The following is a 23,788-nucleotide window of genomic DNA, read 5'->3' as shown; positions in this document are numbered from 1 at the left end:
ATATCAGTAGGTTATTTCTGCATGTATTCACATTATTTGCCAAAATCAAAAGCATTTGGCTCAATATTTACATCTAACATCTTAAAAATTGATGATAGAGAAATCAAACCACAAATGTGAATAAATACTTTCTTTAATTTATAGAAAAAAAATAAATAAAATATAGCAACTTTACGATTTCCAGTCCATTCCTCAGGTATATTTCAACTTACTAATGATTTAAAAGTTTAAGTTTAATTGTCTTTTGTCAGTCAGTGCACAGGTGCTACTGTATGAGTCAGATATATTACATTTTTATCTTACTGTCTCATTAATGTTAAACAACCTAGTGTATAACTGAACACATCAACAAGTTACATTTTAACTCACAGTGACAGTTTTATCCATGATTATTCCTGAGATAAAGAGCCTGGCATCCACCAGAATTAGGTAGTTCAGTTGACAACAATAAACGTGTCGCAGCAGCTCATTGAAACTAGTTCAGCAGGATCAAAGGTCGTCCATCATGGCGAGCAGGTCGTCTCCTTTGTTGCTCTCTTGGTTTTCTTGCTTCTCCCCTTCTGCAAACTGTCCGGCGATCAGAGCCAGCTCCGTTGCAGCCTGTTCGTCCTGAATCAGACGAAATGCAAACGTGTTATCTCTTCACATTTTTCATATTTGACACATTTTCAAAACATGTCAGCCTAATAAGGTTTCAAAGTTGTTTACAGACAGTTTATAACTAAAAAGCTGGTTGTCTACAGTCTACAGTGCCCTGCTGTACCTGCATCGCTTGAATATTTATCACTTCATATGAGGACTCCCTGGCTCCACCTGAAGCTCTCCTGTCAACCAAAGTCAAAGTCACATTTGTCTAAATTAATGTTGATTTAATAATACAATGGATGATGAACAAAGACAGAAAAGCACTCACGCCTGCTCCTCCTGCTCCTCCTCCTCCTCTCGGCCCGTATTAAATAGATTGATCCGAAAGACGGTTTCAGCTTTGGGTGTGTTCTCGGCCTTCATGCTGCCCATCAGACGAGCTAGCAGGTTCAGCTCCTCTTTGGCCAGCAGGTTGGGAGTGTTGTCTGCCTGCTGCAGCACAGAGGGGCACGCAACGGTCACATACAAATACAAAGAGAGTCTCAAACCTAAAGCACACTGTATGTAAAATGTAATCAAGCCAAATGTAAGCCAAAAAAACCCCCAAAACGACTGAGGGAACTGTCAAATCATCACTCTCTGCAACAATGAATGTTGGGTGATGACAGACTTGTATTGTCATCGTACATATTTGCTTTCTGGCTGGTGAGAACACTTTGGCACCATTCCACATCATAGTGAGCCAAACTGGTATGAATCATACCAGGAAACTAGATTCTGCTGAATTACTGTGTTACAAAATGCTTTTCAATTCATGTTTCATCATCAGTGAGTAGAGTAGTCCGAACTGTTGAGTTGCTATACAGAGTTCTTTCATTACGTATCTCAGAGGCACCCGTTGAAGTCACAACTTTGCGATAATTTTTTTCTTTTCTTTTTTATTTACATTATAAATTATAACCTACTCACAGCTGCTGCATCAGGCCGCACGTCTAAAAGTAGACGTACCACATTTTAACTAGAAAGCCTTAAAGAGGATTATCAACAAAATGCACCTAAAGTATCAGAAGTGAAGGAACCTCTAAGTGTTGTGCTATTAAAAATCATAATTTGATTATTATTTCTGATAAGTGCAGCTACCTCTAACTTCTCTAAAGTTGTTTAGATAATCTCTAACGAGGTCGTATGACTCACAGCGCGTTCTAGAACTAGATCGTCTTTTTTCTTTAGATGGTTTCAGACGCGTCATGTTCAGTGTTCCCACAGTCTGAATGGGATTGTGAGTTATGATCATATCCTGTTTGTCTATTCAGGTGTTTTGTAATCAGGGTGTCATTGGGAAAAAAAAGAGCTTGCTTTCAATTGACGTTCCCTGAATAAATAAAGGATTCAATCAATCGATCAATCAATCAATCAGTATGGTCCTTTATGTTTAATCAACCTGTACCTCCTTCTTAAAGTCATAATGGTATCTTTGCATGGTGTGTCGACAGGCAAATTATGGAGCGCTTCGGGTGAAACGTGGGACACACGAAACAACATGCCGCCGTTAGGTGTGTAATGACGACTGGTTTGCTTTAAGGAGTGGCCGTGAAGGATGTGACACTCTGAGCGCCTTGACCCACTTATTTTTTCAGTGTTGTTGTTCTGCATGTCAACTGCATACATGGTTCATAGTTGAACACGCATGCCAAACTTGAAGAATAAATCTGTCATTAAACTTCCAGACCTCCATACGTAGACCGCAGGAGATCAGGCCGACTCGCTCTCTCTTTTAACACAAAGTCTTCAAAACAGCCTCCGCCCGAATTTCTCACTCTTCCTTTTTGAGTTATCTTTCATTTGTTTTAGTAATTCTTACCTTGCTTGTTTGATTATTGTATAAAATGTACTGTTGTTAATAATTTATCTGTGTTTTCCTGTTTTATGTGTTTGTAAAGCATTTTGTCACTTGAGCCAGCCTAAAGCTGGTGTTATTGGACGGTCGCTGGTTGGAATCTCCTGGTCTGCATGTCGAAGTGTCCTTGGGCAAGACACTGAACCCCGAACTGTTCCTGATGAGCTGGTCGGCACCTTGTGTGAATGTATGTATGAATTACACAAATGCCCTAAATGTTAATGAAATGAATGAAATGTTGTCTGTAGGAATGGTGCATCGACAGTATATTATTGAGGAAATTGGACATATGTATAAATATTAAAACTACAGAAGACAAACAATACAACCAGGACGTTCCTATTTCCAGTATATTTGAGTTTCCCTAACATTAAATGTTTCCCACAGTCAGTTAAAATCCCTCCACATCGGCCAGCACATAAAAATGTCTAACAAACAGATTTATTACCTTGACAGTGGGAGTCTTAGATGTGTGTGTCTCCTCTAGATGGTTCACAGTGTACCTTTAAATCACAGAGCACACAGCAGTGTCATGTTCTGACATACTCATGTTCTGTCCATCCACGTAAGCTACAGTACACATGGTGTGGTAGCATTCAGCTGGTTACATGTTCAGGCCCAGTGTGCTGACTCTGTCGCCGTGCAGCAGAAAAGATCCCTCTCTGATAGGACTGGTGTAACATCCTCCTATGGGGAACTCGGCTCGACTCACTTCTCTGCCCTTGCAGTCAAATGTCCTGTGGAAACAGGAAACAGATGATGACACGCTGGAATGTTTAAAATTTCCTCCCATCAGTCAGAGGGACATCTGAGACTAATTATGGGATGATTTTCAGATTAAGACGTGCTGGAGGAGCGTTTGTAGTTGCATCAGACATCTACAGGCGGCCACGTCTGTGGATGGACATGTAATACTACTGCTGTGCTACTGTAGGTTAGCAAAACACGAAAAAGATTATATTTGCCAGAAATTTAATAATCCGTTTACCTGGTAAAGAGCCACAGAAATCAACTTTAACTAAATTAATTCAGTTGTGTTGAAAAGGCCAATCTTACCTTAGCCTAGAAGCACAATTAGCTTTCCTCACTAGCCCCCTGTCAGCTACTGTAACTCTGAGAAGCTGAACATTTTGTTGTACTCTCTGTTCATTTTCTAACATTGAAGTAGTTTGTGCTAAGTGCTAAATGCTAAATGCCAATGATAGCAAGCTGATATTTAGCATGTATTATTACCATGTTTGCTTTGTTAACAACTGTATTTTGGGGGTGTTAGCAGGCTAATGATCCCAAACTGGCGGCCAGTTTCCAGCACCAGCAGGTCAAAGTTTTCCCCTCAGTGAAATATCTACTAAATGGAATGGGCTGACACTCCTCATGATCCACTATGAGTTTGGTTTTGATAGAAATGTCCCCCTTTGTGGTGGGCAGGGGGATTACCTACATCACAAGATACATCCTCTGAGGATCTTGAATGTCTGCACCAAAGTTCCCAGAAAAAAAAGCAAACAAAACAACTGGACATTTGTCAGAATAATTTCTCATCAGCTGCCTACCTAATCAGGCCTGGAACATCTATCCCATGAGGCACTGGGCCCGATGTTGACAGGGCAAAACGTCCGTTGGGATTCTGGACTTGATTTTTGAGGAAAAGTGACACCTAAGAGGAAGGAATAAATAAATCTATCAATGAATTGCTTTATTTTGATCTCACATCTGCACAGGGAGGAATAAAAGCAGAGAACTCACACGAACGTGCATGTCTTGAAAAAATATGAGCAGTGTTTGTCTGAGAAGCTGGAATTCACCCTCTGATAAAGATGAGTAAACCTACAACAGCAGGCAGAACAGAAACAAGTCACACAGGATGTACAGTCAGCGTGTAGGTCATAAAAACAGACAGCTGGAATTCAAAGAGTAAGGACGAAATGTACAAACTGTAAACTACTGTATCCTGAGGCGATATGTCTCAGGACTCTCAGGATTAAACATTTGAACAAGAAGCAATATACCTCAATGATCTTCCTGTGTGTCTCATCTACTTGGTTCAGGACCACAGGAGTGTCCTTTACAAACTCCCTGATGGTGTCTATGTGGTTGTAAGAGATGAGCAGCAGATCTTTTGGACGTGGACACAGGAAGACTTGATATTTGAACGCCATGATCATCAGTTCATAAAGCTGCAAGAGGAAAAAAGAAAGAAGATATTAATACAGCTGCAAAACAACAAACAAACCATTAACACCCTAGGATTTAAGCTGTACATACCCTGTCCATGCTGGCTGGGTTCAGCCTCATGATGGAGGTGTGCGCTAACCGAGTTAGCACTGTTTTCATTGTCCTGTGTGAATACAGCTGCTGAGGTTTGAGAAGTTCCTCCATAAAGGTTTTACTAAACATGGTCCCAACAATGTCGTTCATAACTATAAATATGGGGGATAGAAGGAAACAGAAACATGGTTAGTTCTGACTAGGATTTACTTTTTAACAACCTTGGTCCATAGTGAACTGAAATACAGAGGGTGTTGTTTGCAGCTCTAAATTGTTTCTACAGTATCTAACAAAATGTGTCCTGTATCCTTTATTTTAATTATCTCCAATTAGGCTTCATGGATTATCTTTAATGTACCTCTGCCTTGCTAGAGTCTGTCTGCCTGTCTTTAAATAAATCTACATGCTTTTACTTACAGTTCAAGTTACACTTTCTTACTTAAAATAAAAAAAACAACATTTTGATGACGTTTTGGCTAAGCTAGCAACCGTTAGCTAGGTTAGTTTCTCCATTACAGTGGGATTAGATGCCTCAATTGGTTGATCTATGTGGATTTACACACAGTATTAACCTATCAACATGTTGGTTCATTAAATATTACTATTAAATGTTTGTTTTATACATCATTAGAATTACAGTAGCCTAAAATCAGCAGCATTTAGCTTTGGTTTTTCGCTAGCCAGGGCTAATTCCATAGCTAGCTAACAAAAGTTTCTCCTGCTTTATCTTGCTTGTGTCTTTCTGTCTGTCAAATCTCAAACTTTGATATATGGTAATGAAAAGTAAATAAACCTACAACTGAATACAATAGCCTATGTGAAATGAAGCTTGATGCCACCAAATCTAATGTACTCCAGTATAGAGTCAGAGCCAGAGATGTTATGGATAAGCTAACTGTTAGCAAGAGTTTATCTAGGTAAATTTCTCCATCACCTATTGGATTCGCTGCCTTAAAACATTTACCAATGTGTAGGTTCATTTAAATGTTTTTTTCTTCCGACATTACAAGTAACCTACAGTGCTAGCTGTTAGATTTAACTCCAGTTTTAGCTAGCCGGGGCTATAGCTACGACTAGCTAATACTGTTAGCTAGATCTTCTATAGCTTTAATTAAACTAGATGTTTAGTTGTCCGTCCGCTTTCCAGAAGATTTTAAATTTATAGGACATAATCATTTTTTTAGATAGTAAAACTGATGCCAAACAGTCAGATAAAGTTGGCCTTCTGTGTTTTGTCCATTCCCAGCAGTTAAGACTGTTGCAGCCTACTGATGTCTATCTCCCAATCGACACTACTTAGCACTCTACTATGCACTACAGGGGCAGAGGAAGCTGACTGAACAACATGTAAGTTTACCTCTTTTTCTGTCAGTTTCTGACCACAATCCTGCATGCCAAGGTGAGCGAAAGAACAGAGAGACAATAGCTTTCTCATGAGATGTGTTGACGATGAGAAATATGAGATGCACATCTTCAGTTTATCAGATGGCACCTGACAGGTACCATTTGTCAGCAGGAGGGGATGACTGGGAGCTAAATACGCACACACCTAACAAGCCGTTCAGGCCTCTAGCTACCTCTACCTTTCTCTGAGTTGTCCTCAGACGTGTTGTGAGCTCGCAGCCGCTGGTCCAGTATGTAAAGCATCTCTCCGCCAAGATTAATGAAAACCAGAGGGAGAGTTCTCACAGACATCTTGCAAAGACAAAGCAGGGATTATCTCCCTATACATGCAAGAGCTGGTGCAGAAGCAGGCATTTGGTCTCGAACCCCTCGCAGATCAGAGGCAGTCTTGTCATTTCAAAGGCATTATCTGATTGTTCCTGTTGTGGATTTCCACTGGCAACAAATTGCCCACGTTAAGTCTTATCTGATCATGCTTCTGCAGATAACCTGCCGCACTAAGATGCAACAGGTGGTCAGGGAAGAGGATCAGCTGAGGCCAACATGAGCTTATTGGCCAGGATGAGGATGACGTGACCGCATGGCACGGCCAACCAGAGAAGGCTAACAGCTCCTGTATGTTGTAGTATGATGCAAACGTGAAAGTAGGACCTTGGAAGCCAAATAATGACATTTAAATCACTCATAGCATGATGTAACTTTAAGAAAGTATGCACGCATGACAGTGGAACATTACACCCAATCTCTTTTCCTACTATAAACATCCTCTACTCATGATTCCACACATTTGAATTTTAACCAAGCAAATAAAAACAGCCACAAATATAGTAGACAAAATTAACTGTGTCCTCATACTTGCATATTGAATAATGATATTTTCTGGCTGTTTTACATCGTTTTAATGTAGTTTAGATTGAGGATGGTTTTTCTACATGCAGTGTATATAAAGAAAACGCTGCTGTGTGTCTCCATGACTGTGACTAAAGCCTCATTTTACTAACTAAACTGTTATGATACGATTAGCTCGCCACTTTTACGATACCCATGTCTTTGTCTCTTTCTTTCTCTCTCTCTCTCTGTCACATTCCAAATAAAAGATTAGAGAGTAGTAACATGCAAATGAAAGTTTATCTTCACACTTCCTCTCACAGCAGCTCTTTCCAAGGGAGACAATTGTCTATTTGCAACAGTCATGTCGGAAGTTTTTTAGAACGCTTTATGTGGCTTGTTTAACGTTTCAGGTGTTTGAGAGTTTAGACAAAAATGTAAACACGTCGTGGTCAGAGAGATAAAAGTAAAATCCTGATTGAGCTTACCGGACCACAGATCAGCCATCAACAACCAACTATGGAGATCTGTCTTTTCTTCTGCCTTTTCTTAATGTAAGTCAAAACTAATATTGATAAAATATTTCTCAACATGTCTCCATATTCCGTTTGTAGGAATGTGCTTGATCACATATCTAGTATGATTTGCTAACTTATTCAGCATATATTCTTTTCATATTTAGTCAGTTTCCTTTATTTGCTTGGTATTAAATAATAGTCGTACTTGTATCAAAGTTGAGATGATGTGTTCAAGTTAGCAAGTATCCTGTCTTTCCCCAACAGAATAACCTCCTGTTCAGGTACAGAAGATGGTTTTAATGATAACCCAGACCTTGATCCAACACAGTATAACCTCAACTGGATGAAGTCTATATCTGATGAGACTCTTGTATCGGCTATCTCCATTCCTGGAACACATGAAAGCTTATCATTAGGTGGTGGACCACTTATAAAATGTCAAGTTTGGAACTTGGACACGCAACTTAAAGTGGGAGTACGTTATTTTAAGGTACATGCTGGGATTTGGCTGTTTTACCAAACTGTTTCTATCAGGGACAGTCACTGGACATTTGGGCAAGGGATCACATTTTATGAAGTCCTGAATATCATTGTTGAGTTCTTAAAAGTCTACAGGAGTGAGACTGTGCTGTTGAAAGTGAAACTACTTGGGTTGTACAAGACAAAGGTTGTAGAACAAATACAAAAGATGATTGAAGATTTCAAAGATAACATATGGAATGAGTTATCAGTACCAAACATGAAACAGGCGAGGGGAAAGATTGTCATCCTCCGAAGCAGTACCTTCCATGCCGGAACAGAAAACCATAAATCACATTTCTTCGAATACAGCAAGCTAAACAATGTTGTTAAAAAACTGGAGCACACAAGGTCGCATCTTTGTGGCCATTTCATTGTAGTCACTGACACCCCTGCATCACGTTTTGAAAGTCCTAAAACCCTGGCTAAAAATGTCAACAAGCAGCTTTACGACTTTCTGAAGGAACATAAGAATACCTCCTCAAACCGTGGTTGCTTAGGTGTCTTAAGCGTGAACTTCCCCAGCGTTGAACTTATTAAGAACATCATTCAGCTCAAACCATGTGATTGTGGTAGAGGTGCAGGGAAAGGACATGATGGAGAGAAGCCTGAAAGGACAACTGAGCCACAAACTATGGTCTCAGAGTCAACACCTGAACTTGACACTACACCTGACACAGTATCACCGCTAACAGAACCACCAACATCCGCAGCACTTTCTGAACCACCAACTGAGGCACAAACCACAGCGGCACCAGAATCACCAACATCCACTGCAGTTTCCGAACCACCAACTGAGCCACAAACCACAGCAGCACCAGAATCGACAACATCCGCTGCTGTATCCGAACCGCCAACTGAGCCACAAACCACAGCGGCGCCAGAATCGGCAACATCCGCTGCTGTATCCGAACCGCCAACTGAGCCACAGACCACAGCGGCGCCAGAATCGGCAACATCCGCTGCTGTTTCCGAACCGCCAACTGAGCCACAGACCACAGCGGCGCCAGAATCGGCAACATCCGCTGCAGTTTCCGAACCGCCAACTGAGCCACAGACCACAGCGGCGCCAGAATCGGCAACATCCGCTGCAGTTTCCGAACCGCCAACTGAGCCACAGACCACAGCGGCGCCAGAATCGGCAACATCCGCTGCAGTTTCCGAACCGCCAACTGAGCCACAGACCACAGCGGCGCCAGAATCGGCAACATCCGCTGCAGTTTCCGAACCGCCAACTGAGCCACAGACCACAGCGGCGCCAGAATCGGCAACATCCGCTGCAGTTTCCGAACCGCCAACTGAGCCACAAACCACAGCGGCGCCAGAATCGGCAACATCCGCTGCAGTTTCCGAACAGCCAACTGAGGCACAAACCACAGCGGCGCCAGAATCGGCAACATCCGCTTCAGTTTCCGAACCGCCAACTGAGGCACAAACCACAGCGGTGCCAGAATCGGCAACATCCGCTGCAGTTTCCGAACCGCCAACTGAGGCACAAACCACAGCGGCGCCAGAATCGGCAACATCCGCTGCAGTTTCCGAACCGCCAACTGAGGCACAAACCACAGCGGCGCCAGAATCGGCAACATCCGCTGCAGTTTCCGAACCACCAACTGAGCCGCAAACCACAGCGGCGCCAGAATCGGCAACATCCGCTGCAGTTTCCGAACCACCAACTGAGCCGCAAACCACAGCGGCGCCAGAATCGGCAACATCCGCTGCAGTTTCCGAACCACCAACTGAGCCACAAACCACAGAGGCGCTAGAATCGGCAACATCCGCTGCAGTTTCCGAACCACCAACTCAGCCACAAACCACAGCGGCGCCAGAATCGGAAACATCCGCTGCAGTTTCCGAACCACCAACTGAGGCACAAACCACAGCGGCGCCAGAATCGGCAACATCCGCTGCTGTTTCCGAACCACCAACTGAGGCTCAAACCACAGCGGCGCCAGAATCTGCAACATCCGCTGCAGTTTCCGAACCACCAACTGAGCCACAAACCACAGCGGCGCCAGAATCGGCAACATCCGCTGCAGTTTCCGAACCACCAACTGAGCCACAAACCACAGCGGCGCCAGAATCAACAACATCCTCTGCAGTTTCCGAACCACCAACTGAGCCGCAAACCACAGCGGCGCCAGAATCGGCAACATCCGCTGCAGTTTCCGAACCACCAACTGAGGCGCAAACCACAGCGGCGCCAGAATCGGCAACATCCGCTGCTGTTTCCGAACCTCCAACTGAGGCGCAAACCACAGCGGCGCCAGAATCTGCAACATCCGCTGCTGTTTCCGAACCTCCAACTGAGGCGCAAACCACAGCGGCGCCAGAATCTGCAACATCCGCTGCAGTTTCCGAACCTCCAACTGAGGCGCAAACCACAGCGGCGCCAGAATCGGCAACATCCGCTGCAGTTTCCGAAACACCAACTGAGGCGCAAACCACAGCGGCGCCAGAATCGACAACATCCGCTGCTGTTTCCGAACCACCAACTGAGGCACAAACCACAGCGGCGCCAGAACCACCAACATCTGCAACATCTGTTTCTGGACCAACAAAGTCAGATGGCCATGGACCACATATGGTACATCCAGCACCCACTGTGCCTGCAGACATACCTGGACTTCATCCTCCTGTTCTTCCTAACATCCCTCCTCAAAGGGTGCACAAGCCAGAACCACCGTGGAGAAGACGAAATTGTCACAGAGGCTAAATCGAATAAGAAATGCATCAGTAAAGAAAAAATATATTATCTTATAAAATTCTCACGTACATTGCTAGAAATACTGCATGTATTGGGAATGCAACGCCACATAATGATTTTATTTATGAAAATAACGTGTCATGCTGTTATTTTTTTGTTGTTGCTGAAATAAACAAATAAATCATGACATATGTAAAACTCTGTCTCTGAGGAAACAAGATTTAAGAGAAATCTCAGATTGCGACATTTATTTGCAGATTTCTGATGTTACTTTTTAGTATTCTTAAAAAACTGTTTGATTTCTGATGCAAAAGTTACAGAGTTTCAAGAAAGAGACACAATATGGAAGGAATCTCAGATATGTGTTCTCGCCTCAGAATCTTTATTTTGCCCTCCTTCTCACCCAGAATACCGACGTCAATCTCAGGACTGAAATGTCTTTGTTTCTTCATCAGTGCGCACATGCGCCTCGACTAGAGTGATTGATAACACACCTAAAGCAAGTGTGAAAGATTCCTGACAAGACTATTCAAATTACTCTCTGTTAGTGACAGTATGCAAAACACTGTGAGCACAAGGCCTGTAATTGTAAGACGCGTGGCTTTGCTGTAGCTGTAAATCAACTGGGGCTTCTGACATCGTCTTTAGATAAAACAAACAAACAAACAACACAATAATATTATATATTTGGAAGCAACATCAATAGCAGTGACTCCCAAGCTGGAGGTCAAGGCCCACGAAGGCCTCCCTTGTTCGGGGATAACCAGACAGTACCACAGAAAATTACAGGTATTATATGTCTTTCTGCTCCATTAAATATGTGTTTTTTTCTTCTTCTTTTTTAAAAAAATGTGACAATAAATGAAACAATTAGAGAAGGAAAAAAAGACCTTTTGTTTTGAACTGGTCACAATTAAGGCTACAACCTGTGATGAATGATAACAAGGAGACAAAACCTCAGAAATAACTCATAAATAAAACCACATTGTGTCGTTATTTTTTTTTTTAAACACAGGAAATATAATGTGTTAACTGGTTTGCTCTGGTAGGACAGAGCCAGGCTAGCTGTTTCTACCTGTTTACAGTCTTTGTGCTAAGCTAACCCAAGTGGCTGAAGCAATATCAAAACTATTCTGTTAAAATTGAGTTTTAAAGTCCTTTTTTCCTCCTTTTTCTTTTGTACATCTCAGTACATATTAGACTCTCATGACACATTATACTCAGTGAATTTGTGCCCGTTTAAGATCTCACCAGCTGATATCTGACACTTGTGAAATACCAGAGTTTCAGAAATGTGGTTGGCAAAACATAGTTTTGCCTTTGGGCCTAGCATCTGACTGATTATGTAAGAAACTGTATATATTATGTAATAGATAAATGATAGTTGTTGATACAGGACATTTATTCTTGAGATGAGATGATTTGATGGGATTTAGTCTCCAAAAAAAGAGATGGATAAAACACAAGATTTAAATAATAGGTACTCTTGTGTTTTTCAGAAGTAGAAGCCAATTTATAAATAAGTTTATCATCTCTCTGTTTCACACTGCTGGGAAGTCATTTTTCATCAGTTTTTGAAACAAATATTACAATTTTTAAGGTACTACATTTTATTTGATCACCTCAGTCAAAAAACATTTAATTAAACATTTCAGAAAACAAATTTCTTAAAGACAACAGTGTGTGACAAAACTCAATAACATTTATTTTGTCTAATAAATATAACTTCATCATGAGTTTGACTTTTATCTCATAATGAAATCTTTTTTTCTCATATTTGTGACTCAGTTAACACAAAAACATTGTATTAAACACAACATTTTTAGAAACAAAACAATTCAGAAAATAACATTTCGCATAACACAACATTTCTCTGAGACAGCATTGTGTTTTAAAACTCAACAACACTTCAGAAAACATTTTTAGAAAATATAACGTTCCAACAAACACAACAACATTTCTTAAAGACACAACAACATTGATAAAACATTTCACAAAATGCATAATTTCGTAAAACACAACACTTTGTCTGAGATATTTTGTTTTGACTCTCAAGGCCACCATATATTATTTTAGCAGATGCAGATTAATAAAACAAATAAATTTAGAAGTTGTGTATTACATCTGGAGGCAATTATTATTTTACTTTTTAAGCCACTACATTTACTTGATCACCTGAGTCCCAAGTTAGTACGGTGGCCTTGAGGGTCAAAACACAACAACATTTCACAAAATACAACATGTCTCTGAGACTGCAGTGCGTTTTAAAAATCAACATTATATTTGTTAAAACATTTCACAAAATGCATAACTTCTTAAAACACAACATTTCATTTGTCTGAGATGTTTTGTTTTGACCCTCAAGGCCACCTTATGTTATTTTAGCATATCCAAAATAATAAAACAAATATAATTTAGAAGCTGTATGTATAAGATAAAGACAATATTTCACTGAAGTGTCAACAGAGTATGAAGCAGTCAAGCTTCGCCTCACCTGGGCTGCAGCACTGCAGCAGGCCATGACACCTGATCAGGCTGCTTCTCGTTTACCTGTCTGGATGTTCCTGGTTAACTCTGGTGTAATTGCTCGCAGTAGGTTGGATGAGTCACGGCGGATTGTCATTTACATACTCAGTCTCAGCATGTGACTCGCCCCAGAACCTCCACGTTTGGTCGGTCGCGGCCGCTGGTTCGTCTGATGATGTCAGGAGGAGGAAAAACCCGACTTCCTTATACACAAGCACACAAGTTAAAAAGCGCAGACCTCATCAGCTGAGCTCGACAACCCGAGCGAGGAGAAGAAAAGACGCGTTTAAAGACTCGTCGGAGGGTTTTAAGGTAAGTTTGTGTCTCTTGTCTTGTGTCGTTAAAGTGAAGTTGAGGCGGAAGCAGCTCCGACTTTCTGTAACTCGCTCGCATACAGACACTTTCATTGTTTCACTGTCATTAAATGTTGCTGAAACTTTTGTTTTTGTCACTCGATGACACAGAAACTGCTGTTCAGCTCGTTTATGTGTAGCACGTTAAACTTCCCTCAGTCAGGATGGTGAATGTAACGTGATCAGGACAGAAACAACAGTCGATTCATTGATCAGCCTCAGATGTGCAACTGTCCTGACGAGCGACGAATCATTCCTGTCTGACTTTGACTTTTCAAACCAAAAATCAAATGTTTTCAGCCTCTGGTCTCATATCTGTCACTTTGTGTCTCAGAATTATGACTTTATTAATCTCATAATATTTACTTTATATCATGATTATGGCTTTTGTTCGTATATTTTCCAATTTCCATCGTAATTGTGACTTTGCAGTTCATAAGATTGACTTTTTAGTCTGATGATATTTACTTTCTCTCATGTTATCATGACTTTATATCATGATTATGACTTTTGTTGGTATATTTTCGATTTCTCTTCTCATATTTGTGACATAATTATTTCCCATTATTCCATTTTTTCCCCCCGAAAATGCCAAACATCTGCTGGTTTCAGCTCTTCACATGAGGATGTGCTGCTTTTCTTCTTTCCATCTCATAATTTTGACTTTCTATCCCACAATAATGAATTTTATCCCATAAGTTCGACTCTTTACCTTCTGATGATGACCCGTCATCTCATGATTATGACTTTTCTATCAAATATTTTCAACTTTTCATCTAAAAAATGCCGAACATTCTGTTTTCAGCTTCTCAAACATTAATTAACTGCCTCCCTTAGTTTTTATAGTTTTAGAGCTACAATGATTAGTTGATTCATTGACTTTTTAACTTTTTTAAAGCAAAAACTGTCAAACATTAACTTGTTTCAGGCTATTAAATGTCAGGATTTGCTCTCATTGTGAGGTTGATATATAGAATATTACATTTTGAGACGTCTTGGGTGTTTAGCAATGACAAATTTATAGAAAGGAAAATCAGCAGATGATCATTCGCGAAGGAAAATAATCTCTGGTGCTACCCTAGAAAAGAGTGCTGATCTGATTAGTACAGAAAAAAACAGTTATTATATCCAAATATAATTTCATTTATAAGATAGAAAGGTGGAGAAAAGTCTACAAAGTAGGTTTGAGAGAAAAAACTAAAACAATAAAAGAACAATGATGATGTCAGAGCTCCGGCTAACGGTTATATTCATTGTGAATTTATCTGCTAATGATTTTCTCCATTTATCGAGTGAGAAAAGTGAGAAATGCCCAAGATGATGTGTTCAAAGACCTTGTTTTATCTGAAAAGCAGCAGATCCTCACATTGTAGCAGCTTCAAACAGAGAGTGTTTGTTATTTATTCTTTTAGGATTAAATTCTGCTCACAGTATCATTTATAATGTTGTATTTTTGTCCCAACAGGTGGAACATGATCAGCGTCTGAACCTCACAGACGCTGACACACCTGCATGGATCTGCCCTCCACCTCTCCCAGCTCCAGACTCCTCCTGTCCCTCCTGTGAGAGCATGCGTCCAAGCGATCCCGACCCTTCCCCGGACCCCCAGAACCCAGAGGCCCAGCTGGACTTCTTCCACAAGCTGGGCTACTCCACGGCTCAGGTTCAGGCCGTGCAGCAGCAGTTCGGCCCCAACACGGACACAGATAAAGTCCTCGGGGAGCTGGTGAGGATCGGGGTCAGTCGGGAGGCCAAGCAGGGGTCGGTGACCACCATGTCGGTGTTGGTGCCCAGAGGGGACATCCATGCTGTGGGCCCCACCATGCTGCTGCCCTTACCTTCATCATCATCATCGTCGTCATGCGATCAGACCAGAGAGGAGAGTGGTGAGGATGAGGACGCTCTCCGGCCGGTCGTCATAGACGGGAGTAATGTGGCCATGAGGTGAGAAACAGCTGATTGATCAGATGCTAGTTTGTTAATCAATGTAAAGCCTCAAATTAACAGGTGCTATTACCTCAAAACTGCTTTTCTTTGTTTTATAGTTTTATTGCTGAAATGATTTGAGTTAATCAGCAACTGTTTTAGTCTACTGCGACTTTTAATCTCTTACAACATTTTTTATCCCATATTTCTGACTTTGTATCTCAAATTTCTGACTTTTTTTTTATCACATAAATATGTATTTTCTTCTCCTATTTATGTAATTTTCCTAATATTAATTTCTTTCTATCTGGTATTTATGACCTTTCGTGTCGTGATTATGACAATTCATCTCCTATTTATACCTTTTTTCTTACATTTATATGTTTCAACTTCTGAGAGGTTTGCTGATTTTCTTTCTCACACATGATCCTAAAGTGACTGTCTTTTGATCTGGTATGACTGTATAAGGCTATAAATGACAATTCTGTGTTTCCACTATTTGTGAGGTTTTATAAACGGAACAATTGAAGGATGAATAAAGGAAATGATCAGCTGATAATGAAAATAATCGTCAAAATGCAGCTCTGATAAAAACTTTTGCCACATCGTTTGGTCAGGTGAAGCTTTTTAGGTTTTGGTTTTCTTATCTTTACATTTTACAAGTTACAGTTCTTGTTACGATTGTTATCTACAGCTCCCACTTTTCACTGTGGTTTTTTTGGACGAACTGAGCTGAAGTCACCTCTACACCTGTCCAGCGAGCCGGTGAATGACTCAACAGTGAGAGCCTGAACTAAACATGTCGAAACCCTCAGGCGTTTGATTTCTTCTTAAGTTACCGTGTGATTCACTCTTAGCTTGTTTTGGACGTGAACTTCCTTGAACGTAATCATTGAGGTGAATTTGAGCTGAAAGGTCTGGCAGGTGACTTGGGGAGTTTCCCTCTTCAGTGACTCAGATCAATCTGGTAGTTTGTATTTTGCTTATTAATGATGTTTGAGTGGGAGTTTCGGTGGCAACGGTTTAACAAACTAAGATAATGAATGCAGTTTTATAACTTTCAGACAGGATATCAGCGTGGTAGTGGTTGTAGAACAGTGACACTGACACGTTATTTCAGGATTTAACGTGTCAGTGTATTTCCGTAGGTATTTGGTCTCAAAACCAAATATGAATTGAATTAATCAGTCAGGCGATCACCAAAATGATCACAGTACGTCCTGAGTGGAACATAAATGTTTGCACACATTCTCATATTGCTCCAGTTGTCAAGACATTTCCCCTCAAAACCACAAATGTTATACTTTTTTTATGCTTTTTTATACAAGATATGTAGACCAAGACCCCTCTGCAGCTCTACAGCACAATGCAGCATCTTCATTTTAGTTCTATCAGCCATATTTCGATTGTGATTTTATTTAGATTAATCATGTCACCCTAAATAAACAGGATAATACTTTCAAGGATCACAAATTAAACTTTTTTTTTGTAACAAACTGGACCGAGCTCATCCGGAACCACAGCTAGTGTTAGTCTTGTCATCGCCTGTGGGATTGTTTACATTGTTTGCTGCTGCTTTTAGTGTTAAAGGTTGTCGTATTGTTAAAAGAAAAGCGGGAACTGTTATCTGCTCAACTTTTCAGCACCACTTAGGATGATTTATGGTCTGTAATTTAGGGAGCTCTGCCTCTGGGTGTGTGCAGCCTTTTTGTTCATTCACCTTGTCTTACCTAGACATCCTGCAGGTACAGTTTGAGGAAGAGTAACAGTTAGTGAGAGAGTGAGACTGTGATAAATGTGGTGTGTCAACTGTGTGTGTGTGTGTGTGTGTGTGTGCGCAGTAAGCACCTCTCCGTCTTGCCTTTTCCCGGCCAGGCGTGCCCGTTCAGGCATGTCTTACACAGCCTGCTCGAGTATGCAAATCAGAGAATATATGAGTGCCTTCTTGTTTCCTCAACCTCTGATTCTGACAGAAACGGGCCTGACAGCATTTCACACCTCTGCTCCCTCTTGTCTGTGTTTCCCTCACCTCTGTGTTTGTTTTGGCTTTAAACTTGACATCCAGAGTAATCCTGAGGGCTGACAAGAAGCATCGCATTTACATATTGCAGCTCTGCTAAACTAAATAAGCAGGGACAACATGTCATGTCTTTGGATTCCTGAGGTTAAATGCTCTGGTATCAGTGTCTGACGGACGGGTAATTGCGTGTAGATGCTGAAGCGGATGATGTCGCCTTGCTCAACAACAAACTTAGATCAAACCACAGATACTGGAGTCAGTACTATTATTATTTATCAGGAATCTGGAAAAGAAAGAAGAATGTTTCTCTCATTTTTGCTTGTACTCGTAGTGACATAGTGGAGGATTTTACTTCTTCGTGCCTAGATGGACATTTTGGGGAACGCGCTTTTTAAAAACCCTTTCGAGCAGCGATGCTGGTTCAGGAGGTCACAGCTCCTTGTCACCAATTTGTACGAGGTTCAACCCCCTGTAGAGATGCAACTTGTCAAACAACCAGCTTAGCTGAATCCCATAAAGTCAGTAGTTTGTGCACTGGTGTCTGAACAAGATGCCAGGATTGGCAGTGCCAACACAAGGGGACCGTGACCTGTAGTTTCCCCAGTAAACACACCACCCTATTGGGCTGTTGCAGAGTCTCCTGACTGGCCGGGTGCAGTCGGAGTGTCTCTGGGCTGGAGAGAGCAGACAGCCTGGATGTCTGGAGGACTTATATATTGTTGATATTCATGTAAAATGTAATATTTCCCTCCTTGTGTGATACATTTTCTGCTATTTGGAGTGCATAGATTGGCTGGGTTTTTTAAAAAAGGTATAAATATAGTTGACTAAATCAACAAGCTCTACTCCATAACTCTATTGTGATCATCAGATTTACATGGCAAATGTAAAAGGTCGTACTGGTGAGAGTGACGTTACAAAGGACACGTCAGTCATTGTTTTCCAAGGTTTTTTTTTGTCCACAGACACTTTAATTGCTGAAGTGTGAATGTTGTCTCTCAACCAGTTTCCCTGTTTTCCATTCATTCATTCCCTCATTCAGCCATGGGAACAAGGAAGTTTTCTCTTGTTTGGGAATCCAGCTGGCTGTGAACTTCTTCCTGGAGCGAGGCCACTCTGATATCACTGTGTTTGTTCCCTTGTGGAGGAAGGAGCAGCCCAGGCCAGATGTTCCCATCACAGGTGAGAAAGATGGGAATTCATGTTTGTTTAAATGTTTTCTACTTCCTGCTTTGCCACATAAAACTGCCAACCTTTGTAAATTTAATCCAAGGTGTGGTGGTATTATACTCATTATTGTGATACTTCTTTTTTGTCATACTTGAAATGAGAACATACATACTTGAATATCGTTGTGTTTTTGACATTAACTCAACTTTAAAAAACATTCTTTACATTAAAAAAAAAACAAACAACAACAACTATTTGATAGAAATAACGCAGCGGAGAACACAGGCGTTTCTCACTGGACCCGACAGATTGAGAGGAGCAAGATATGATTTCCCGTGATGCATCTGCTGGGAAATACCCCGTGTTGATTTTTATCGAAATGCCAAGTAAATGAACTTCTGCAATCTGCTATCTGCAATCTATGTCACTGCATATCAAAAGGATGTTAATGCAGGGTTTTTCCAAAGGCTTCTGATGCCACACAATAACCATTGAAGTCACTGTGGCCTGTTTAGAAGCAGCAAGTGACACCAGACTGCTTGTGTGCTAAATGAACAGATTGCTCGTGCTGATAAATAGTTTGCTTTTTACAGGATGTTCTCATAAGGGCCTGTAGTTAATTTAACTAGGTTAAGTCTGTCTGACGCAAATCAAAATGGAACAGCGATTTCCTGAGGAATCTGTAATCTGTAATCTACTTTTATCTGTGTATGCTACAATCCATTTGTATTATAACCAAATACTGTATATTTAAATGTTTTGTGTTTTTACATTTACTGCATGCAGTCCTCATTACAGATGGACAAGCTACAAAAAGCAGAGCCTGACCAATAATATCTGTGTTCAGCCGATTATTATCGTCAAAACGAAACTATTTCTGACTTTTATATCCTGATTACAGATCAACATATCCTGAGAGACCTGGAGAAGAAGAAGATTCTGGTGTTCACGCCGTCACGCCGCGTGGCAGGTAAGCGGGTGGTTTGTAACGACGACTGCTTCATCGTCAAGCTGGCCTACGAGTCTGACGGCATCATCGTGTCCAACGACATGTACCGGGACCTTCAGGCAGAGAAACCCAAGTGGAAGCGCTTCATCGAGGAGAGGCTGCTCATGTACTCCTTCGTCAATAACAAGTGAGTTCCGCCTTCTTGATAGGACACTTCCTCCACTCTCTCCTTGACGGCGACTTTTCAACAAATTCTTTGATCTCCTGACGCAGGTTCATGCCTCCTGATGATCCTCTGGGCCGCCATGGACCCACCCTGGAGAACTTTCTGAGAAAGGTTCCAAAGACTCAGAAAAAACAACCGTGCCCATATGGTGAGAGAACTTATCATATCACATCACTGGTCCTGTCTGTCGTCGTGTTTTAAATGACATTAGCATGTTAGCATGTAGGTTAAATTGCTGCTGTGCTTTCTCCGGACTATGCACAGCACTGCTAAAATCTTGCATTTGTTCCTCTACAGGTAGGAAATGTACGTACGGGATCAAATGTAAATTCAGCCACCCTGAGCGACCCAAACAGTCCAGTCGCTCGCTTGCTGATGAGCTGCGGGAGAGCGCTAAGCACCCTTCACCTGCTCAGAAACTTCCTTCAGCTCGCTCTAGTCCGGTGCCGGGACAGAGCCTCTTGCTGGTGGAGGACATGGCAAAGAAACTGACTCTGGGACACGAGAGCGGCTCCCCAAAGAAAGATCAAAAACACGAACATCAGGTGAAGGCGAGTCATCGCTCCAGTAAGAGAGCCACGTCTAGAAAGGAGAAGACCAGCCAGCTCCCGTCTTCCGAGCAGTCCTCGGCTCGGCACGGTGGCTCTCAGGAGCAGCTGGACTCTGGTTTAGGCTCCATAGACAGTCAGACAGCTCCCTGGAGCGATCACCAGTATACCCACAGTATGAGACAGCAGTACGGCCCTCCTCGCAGCGCACCCTGCAGCTGTTGCTCACATGGCCCATCCTCTCAGGGGACCACACCAGGTTTCCAGCACCACACCCAGCAGTACAGCCTTGGGCCTGTCAGCAGCCACAGCTCTGACATCATCCCCTACGGCCCTCCACAATACGCCAGCTACGGCGCGTACCCAGTCAGCATGTCTGCGTATAGTCAGCCGCCAGACTTCCAGCACAGCAGAGCCCACAACCCCCAGCAGCGGCAGCAGTACTGGTCCGATCCGTTCGGGGCTCATCCTCTGGCGGCCCGCAGCCTGCCGCGCTGGGAGCCTCCTCCGCCACCTCAACGGACACAGCTGAGTCCGGCCAACGGGGAGGAGAGAGAGGTCGTCCGGAAGAAGCTCCTCGCCATCTTCAGCGCCAACTTAGTGGACACGGCCATGGACATGTTTCCTCAGCTGATGGATCCACAGATGCTGGTGGCTGAGATCCTCATGCTGCAGAGTCAGAACAAGTCGCTGAGATGAGACGAATCCAGGGCCGGTGTGAACCCACGTCTTTCAGTGGAAAGACAGAGAATCTAAACATGAGTTTGTGTATTTCTGTATTGTGGTATCCACCTTGTTATAAACTTTGTATGAATGTTTTGTAAATAAGTTACCTTATTGAACTGGGTAAAATAAGAGCCAGTGTGCTGTTGATACAAATTGTATCTTTTATTTAGGAAATGAGGAGAAAAGAGGATTTTAATGCCACATTATGTGATTTTAAAGGTGTACAGATTTTAGTTGAAAGAATTTAAAAAAAAAAAAAAAAAAAGTTCTAATTATAACCAGAATCTCAAGAAACAGTGTTGATGCTATGTTAGAGAGTTGTGATGCAGCGATGTCTACTGAAGTTAGCATGCTAACCAGTTAGCCCCGGCCTGTCCTGGTCCAAAGCTCCTACACTAGCAGTGTAAACAAGAATCTTCCCGAGCTCCAGGTCCGGACCACTAGCTGCACAGCTAACTGAGCTAACTGGCTAATGGCGTCTGCAATTAGCAGCAGGTAGTGGTTACTCCAGTGATATTCTGCCTATTTGTTTTGAGTATAGTTCAACAGGTGGCTAAATCTTACATAGTGCACCTTTTTCAAAGGAGGGACACCCTGACACAGCATTGTTGGGGCTGTTGATGAGCATCCGAGGCTGTAGGTGGTACTGGACATCCCTTGTCTGCGGCTTTTAGCAGTTAGCAAATGCTCCCCAAAAGCAGTCTTTCCAATGGCTTTGGCACACTGGGTGCATCTGCTTGAGAGGAAATAAGACCATACCAACAGGTGCTGGTTGTCTGTATTCGTCATTCAAAGGGGGAAACAGTGAGACTCAGCACGGCCCATATACCAACTTTTTTTTTATGGTAAAGCCACCAGTATTCAGCTGGTTCTAATTGAGAATAGGAGCCAAAAAAATATGGAAATAATACAACAAAACAACAGATTAATGGGGGTTTCCTTTCCCTTTCTGTCTCTAGTCTTGTGTGCTGATTGGCCTAGCTGCCACAACAGCAGATTAAGTTCTCCAACCATCGATTTTACCAGCCCAGCCAACTATAAAGCCTCCAGCGTAGATTGAGTGATGCCAATCGTGCGAGACAGACTGATGCAACCTAGGTCGGAGCCCTGAATTGGTACAATTGAATGGAATCTATGTCATTAAAAATACTTTTATTATGCCTACTGATGTCCTCATAAAGCTGGTAATTATATGTTTGGTGTGGGTGAGAGGAGCACTGAATGTTAAAATGTGTTTGTGTCATATTGGCACCGTGCACCAAACTTTCCCAGCAAACTGCTGCATGGGGCGTGGGGCAGTAATTAACAGTTTCACACCTTCAACAAACTTGTTATGATGAAATGATGTTGTGTTATTGCTACGCACACTTTATAAAGGCCTAAGTGATAATAATGTGCGTACGTCTTATATTCCCAGTTGAGTTTATTTAATGTGTTGCTGTGTTTGTGTTGTGATATTTTAGCTGATATCGATGAGAAAGTGTTGAGCGTGTGTTTCGTAAGATGAAAATGAGTTTTAGAGGACAGTATGACAAATGTATGTTGTCAGTGTTTTTAATTTATAGTTACATTTATAATATTTACATGACATAATTGACCCACGGTTGACTGAGAATGACAGACTTGCATGTGTAGTGTTTATGTCGATGACTGTAATTGTTACGAAAATAAAAATAAACATTTGTCATCATGTGCAGCGTGAATTTATGACCACAGTCTTACTCAACAGTAACTGAGCATCCATCTTTCACTCTTTGACAGTACTTACAGTGTGTGTGCAGAGAGACGTGTGCAGACCTTGTCTCGAGGAAAATTACTGGAGACAACTGCATCAATCAGACGTCACACAGAAGCCAGCAAAATGGTTGTTCAAATACTGTTTGAGAAATACATCTTAAATACATTTTATTAAAAAGGCACCTTAAATGGGACTGAAGGTCACCTCACACTATTGATAAGAAACATAGATAAACAACAAGACCTCATTATATGGAAGATAGTTAACCAGACTAAAATATACAATACGCAAGTATGATAAGAGAAAATAACATATTTACCTTATAATATAAATACCATAAACAACAAAGCACCAGTAACAAAACATCAGTCCAGTTTGAGATCAAAACATGTAATAAGGCATAGCTCGGTCAGTTGACTTATTAAACTATATTCTACTGAAAAGTAAAAAACTTTTCGCCCTCTGATGCTGACGGGAAGTCGGGTGAAGTCCACAAAATAATTTTAGAGCATCACAGTAAAAACAGTGTAACAGCTAACACTGCATCGCATATATGAAACTATATATCTATATATATTTAAATGTCTATAGCTATAAATGTCACGGAGGTTGAAGTAAGTTATAACCCTCTAATATGTACTGATGTCAAAGTAAAGGGAAACACCTCACATTTTTATTTGAGTACAGTGAGTAAATTTACTTTATCAGCCACTCTGCCGCCGACTGTATCCAAATAAGTGGAGGAGTATATACACACACTGCAGTACATATGTAAAACAGGTTTGCTGTCTTTGTGTGTATCACTCGCGTGTGTGTGTATATGTTTAAACCTCTCATCTCTGCAGTCAGATGATCACCTGTGGTGCAGGTTTAAAACACT

General features: G+C 41.7%; 2 protein-coding genes and 1 long non-coding RNA gene across 11 annotated transcripts; 2 read left to right on the top strand and 1 right to left on the bottom strand.

Moving 5' to 3' along the window:
- Positions 1-115: 115 nt before the first annotated feature.
- Positions 116-13,360, bottom strand: oscp1a (organic solute carrier partner 1a). Of its 9 annotated transcripts, XM_037094060.1 has the most exons (11): positions 13,221-13,360; positions 10,641-10,731; positions 4,748-4,902; positions 4,492-4,659; positions 4,229-4,309; positions 4,036-4,139; positions 3,091-3,219; positions 2,931-2,985; positions 914-1,077; positions 764-824; positions 116-609 (listed from the first exon to the last, which is right to left on the bottom strand). In XM_037094060.1, the coding sequence occupies exons 3-11, from the start codon at positions 4,898-4,900 to the stop codon at positions 490-492; spliced, it is 1,035 nt and encodes a 344-aa protein (XP_036949955.1). In that variant the 5' UTR covers positions 4,901-4,902; positions 10,641-10,731; positions 13,221-13,360; the 3' UTR covers positions 116-489. The 9 variants fall into 9 exon arrangements, with proteins under 9 accessions (XP_036949955.1, XP_036949954.1, XP_036949959.1 ...); XM_037094059.1 differs by lacking the exon at positions 10,641-10,731 and having other exon boundaries at positions 13,221-13,353; XM_037094064.1 differs by lacking the exons at positions 10,641-10,731; positions 13,221-13,360 and adding an exon at positions 8,497-8,514.
- On the top strand, positions 5,631-6,775 carry LOC119017393. Its single transcript, XR_005074416.1, has 3 exons — positions 5,631-5,720; positions 5,997-6,097; positions 6,639-6,775. It is a non-coding gene; the product is annotated as an uncharacterized LOC119017393 (long non-coding RNA).
- Positions 13,052-22,860, top strand: si:dkey-206d17.12 (uncharacterized protein LOC563108 homolog). Its single transcript, XM_037094055.1, has 6 exons — positions 13,052-13,564; positions 15,071-15,549; positions 18,594-18,733; positions 19,623-19,857; positions 19,944-20,044; positions 20,194-22,860. The coding sequence occupies exons 1-6, from the start codon at positions 13,328-13,330 to the stop codon at positions 21,141-21,143; spliced, it is 2,142 nt and encodes a 713-aa protein (XP_036949950.1). The 5' UTR covers positions 13,052-13,327; the 3' UTR covers positions 21,144-22,860.
- The last annotated feature ends 928 nt before the right edge of the window (positions 22,861-23,788 follow it).

Source organism: Acanthopagrus latus, chromosome 3 (assembly GCF_904848185.1).
Source record: "Acanthopagrus latus isolate v.2019 chromosome 3, fAcaLat1.1, whole genome shotgun sequence".
In the NCBI taxonomy this organism is placed as follows: Eukaryota; Metazoa; Chordata; class Actinopteri; order Spariformes; family Sparidae; genus Acanthopagrus; species Acanthopagrus latus.
The sequence above is the reverse complement of the archived record's forward strand: the minus strand, read 5'-3'. Positions and strand labels throughout refer to the sequence as shown.